Source organism: Triticum aestivum, chromosome 2A (genome assembly GCF_018294505.1).
Source record: "Triticum aestivum cultivar Chinese Spring chromosome 2A, IWGSC CS RefSeq v2.1, whole genome shotgun sequence".
In the NCBI taxonomy this organism is placed as follows: domain Eukaryota; kingdom Viridiplantae; phylum Streptophyta; class Magnoliopsida; order Poales; family Poaceae; genus Triticum; species Triticum aestivum.
Window position 1 is genome coordinate 411,102,425 of NC_057797.1, and position 1,825 is coordinate 411,104,249.

At 51.9% G+C, this 1,825-nt stretch overlaps 1 protein-coding gene across 1 annotated transcript; it reads right to left on the minus strand.

Moving 5' to 3' along the window:
- Positions 1-236: 236 nt before the first annotated feature.
- On the minus strand, positions 237-1,262 carry LOC123185340 (quinone-oxidoreductase QR2). The gene is made up of 2 exons (XM_044597239.1): positions 1,053-1,262; positions 237-957 (listed from the first exon to the last, which is right to left on the minus strand). Exons 1-2 carry the CDS (start codon positions 1,073-1,075, stop codon positions 366-368), a joined length of 615 nt encoding a protein of 204 aa, XP_044453174.1. The 5' UTR covers positions 1,076-1,262; the 3' UTR covers positions 237-365.
- Positions 1,263-1,825: the final 563 nt, after the last annotated feature.

Sequence of the window (1,825 nt, forward strand, 5' to 3'; positions counted from 1 at the left end):
TTTTTATGATACGCTAGAGTGAGCAATGTTACACATACGTAATGTTACGTTTAGATTCTACGTAAAAACTGATGTGGAGTTTGTTAATTGGGCTAAGATTAGCAGCTGGGGCCCACCTCGGTTAAAATCAGGGGGAGAAGAGAATTTTATGGAAGATTAAGTAAGCTTATGTAGAAGGTTTCGTAGATGTAGAATTTACGTATGTGTAGCATTGCTCAGCTAGAGTGGTTGCACACAGAATAAATTCTCACGTTATTATTTCCAAACAAGAAATTAAATCATTACAGCTTAAATTGTTTCACGACTGTGTAAAATCATCTTGCACTCAAGATCACATGCATTATCGTGAGGCCGGCGATCAGACTTCAGACGGCCTTGAGCTTCTTGGTGACGCCAGAGAAGTACTTCCCCTGGTGCGCCGCCAAGGCGAGCTCGGCGTCGCTGGGTACCCTGCTGCCATCGGCGCCGGCGAAGGTGCCAGCTCCGTACGGGCTGCCGCCCTTGACCTCGTCCATGCAGAACATGCCCGCGCCGTGCGTGTATCCGACGGGCACGAACAGCATGCCGTGGTGCGTCAGCTGCGTCACGGCCGTGAGAGCTGTGGTCTCCTGTCCGCCGCCCTGGGTGCCTGTGGCGAAGAAGACGCCCGCGGGCTTGCCGGCGAGGGACTGCGCCTGCCAGAGGCCGCCGGTGGAGTCAAAGAAGGCCTTCATCTGCGCCGCCATCATGCCGAACCGTGTCGGGAAGCCGATCAGGATGCCGTCGGCCTCGGCCAGCTGCCTCGCCGTGATGACGGGATGATCCTCACGCCCAGGCGCTGCGTGCATCTTCCCCAGCACGTCCTCTGGCAGCGTCTCGGGCACCCGCCAGACGGTGACCTCGACGCCGGGGACGGACTCGGCGCCCTTCTTCATCTCTTCCGCCAGCGTCGCAATGTGTCCCCAGGTTGAGTAGTACCTGAAAATTGATGCAGCCAGAAAAGAAATTGAGCGATCAAATCATTCAGCTCGCTGGCCGGAAAAGGGGTGAGCAGAGCAGAGGCGGAGCATTACACGATGTAGATCTTAGTGGCCATTGCCGCTAGCAGCAGAGTTCGATCGCCTCCTTGGTTTGTTTTGCAAATTGCTCTGCTTCTTCTTGTGGGTTTGGTGTCTCAGTATGGGTGGTGAAGGAAGAATATAGAGAGGCTCCGGTACTTAGAGAAGCCGAGAAGAAACTTAATCTTAGTTTCTGTAAAGTGAGGCTGCTATGTACAGTACTGTCTTATCCAGGTACGACTGCTAATACTAGAATAAAATTCTTCGTTATCAATCAAACCACTAATGGAAGGCTGCTGATTAAGAATCGTCGGTGTGGTCGTTGAAGAAAGAACCTGGACGCTACGCTGGGCGGCATCTGCTGGTTGAGTTGAGTGCGTGTTGATGGCGTCGCTACTGACGCCCCCCTCTATTTTTTTTCTGAAATGGTAGGATTCATGCATTTATTAAGAAGAAAATAGTTACTCAGTTAATTAAAAAACCCGAGCGAAAATCAGATTGCCCGGTTAATTATGAAGAGACGGATAAAAATCATCACAACCGCTGAGCGGCACACTTAAGTTATCCCGCACAGACCACTCCAACGAGAGCCTCGCCGAGACAACACACATATGTCAGCGTCACCACTTCTTCCCTAGAGGAATCATCGCTATCCCTAAACTCTGAGCAAACGACTCCGACTTCGCCGTAGGCAATCGTCCACCCAACCCACACTGTAGAGGCCATGTGGAGATGTATGAAGATCCGCGTCAGAACTCAGCCACCTAGCGCAGCTCCGACTCTGACGA

Coding starts and splice junctions, on each gene's coding strand:
- LOC123185340 (XM_044597239.1), bottom strand. CDS start 1,075: ATGGCCACTAAGATCTACATCGT. Junction 958..1,052: donor GCCACTAAGATCTACATCGT/GTAATGCTCCGC, acceptor ATCAATTTTCAG/GTACTACTCAACCTGGGGAC.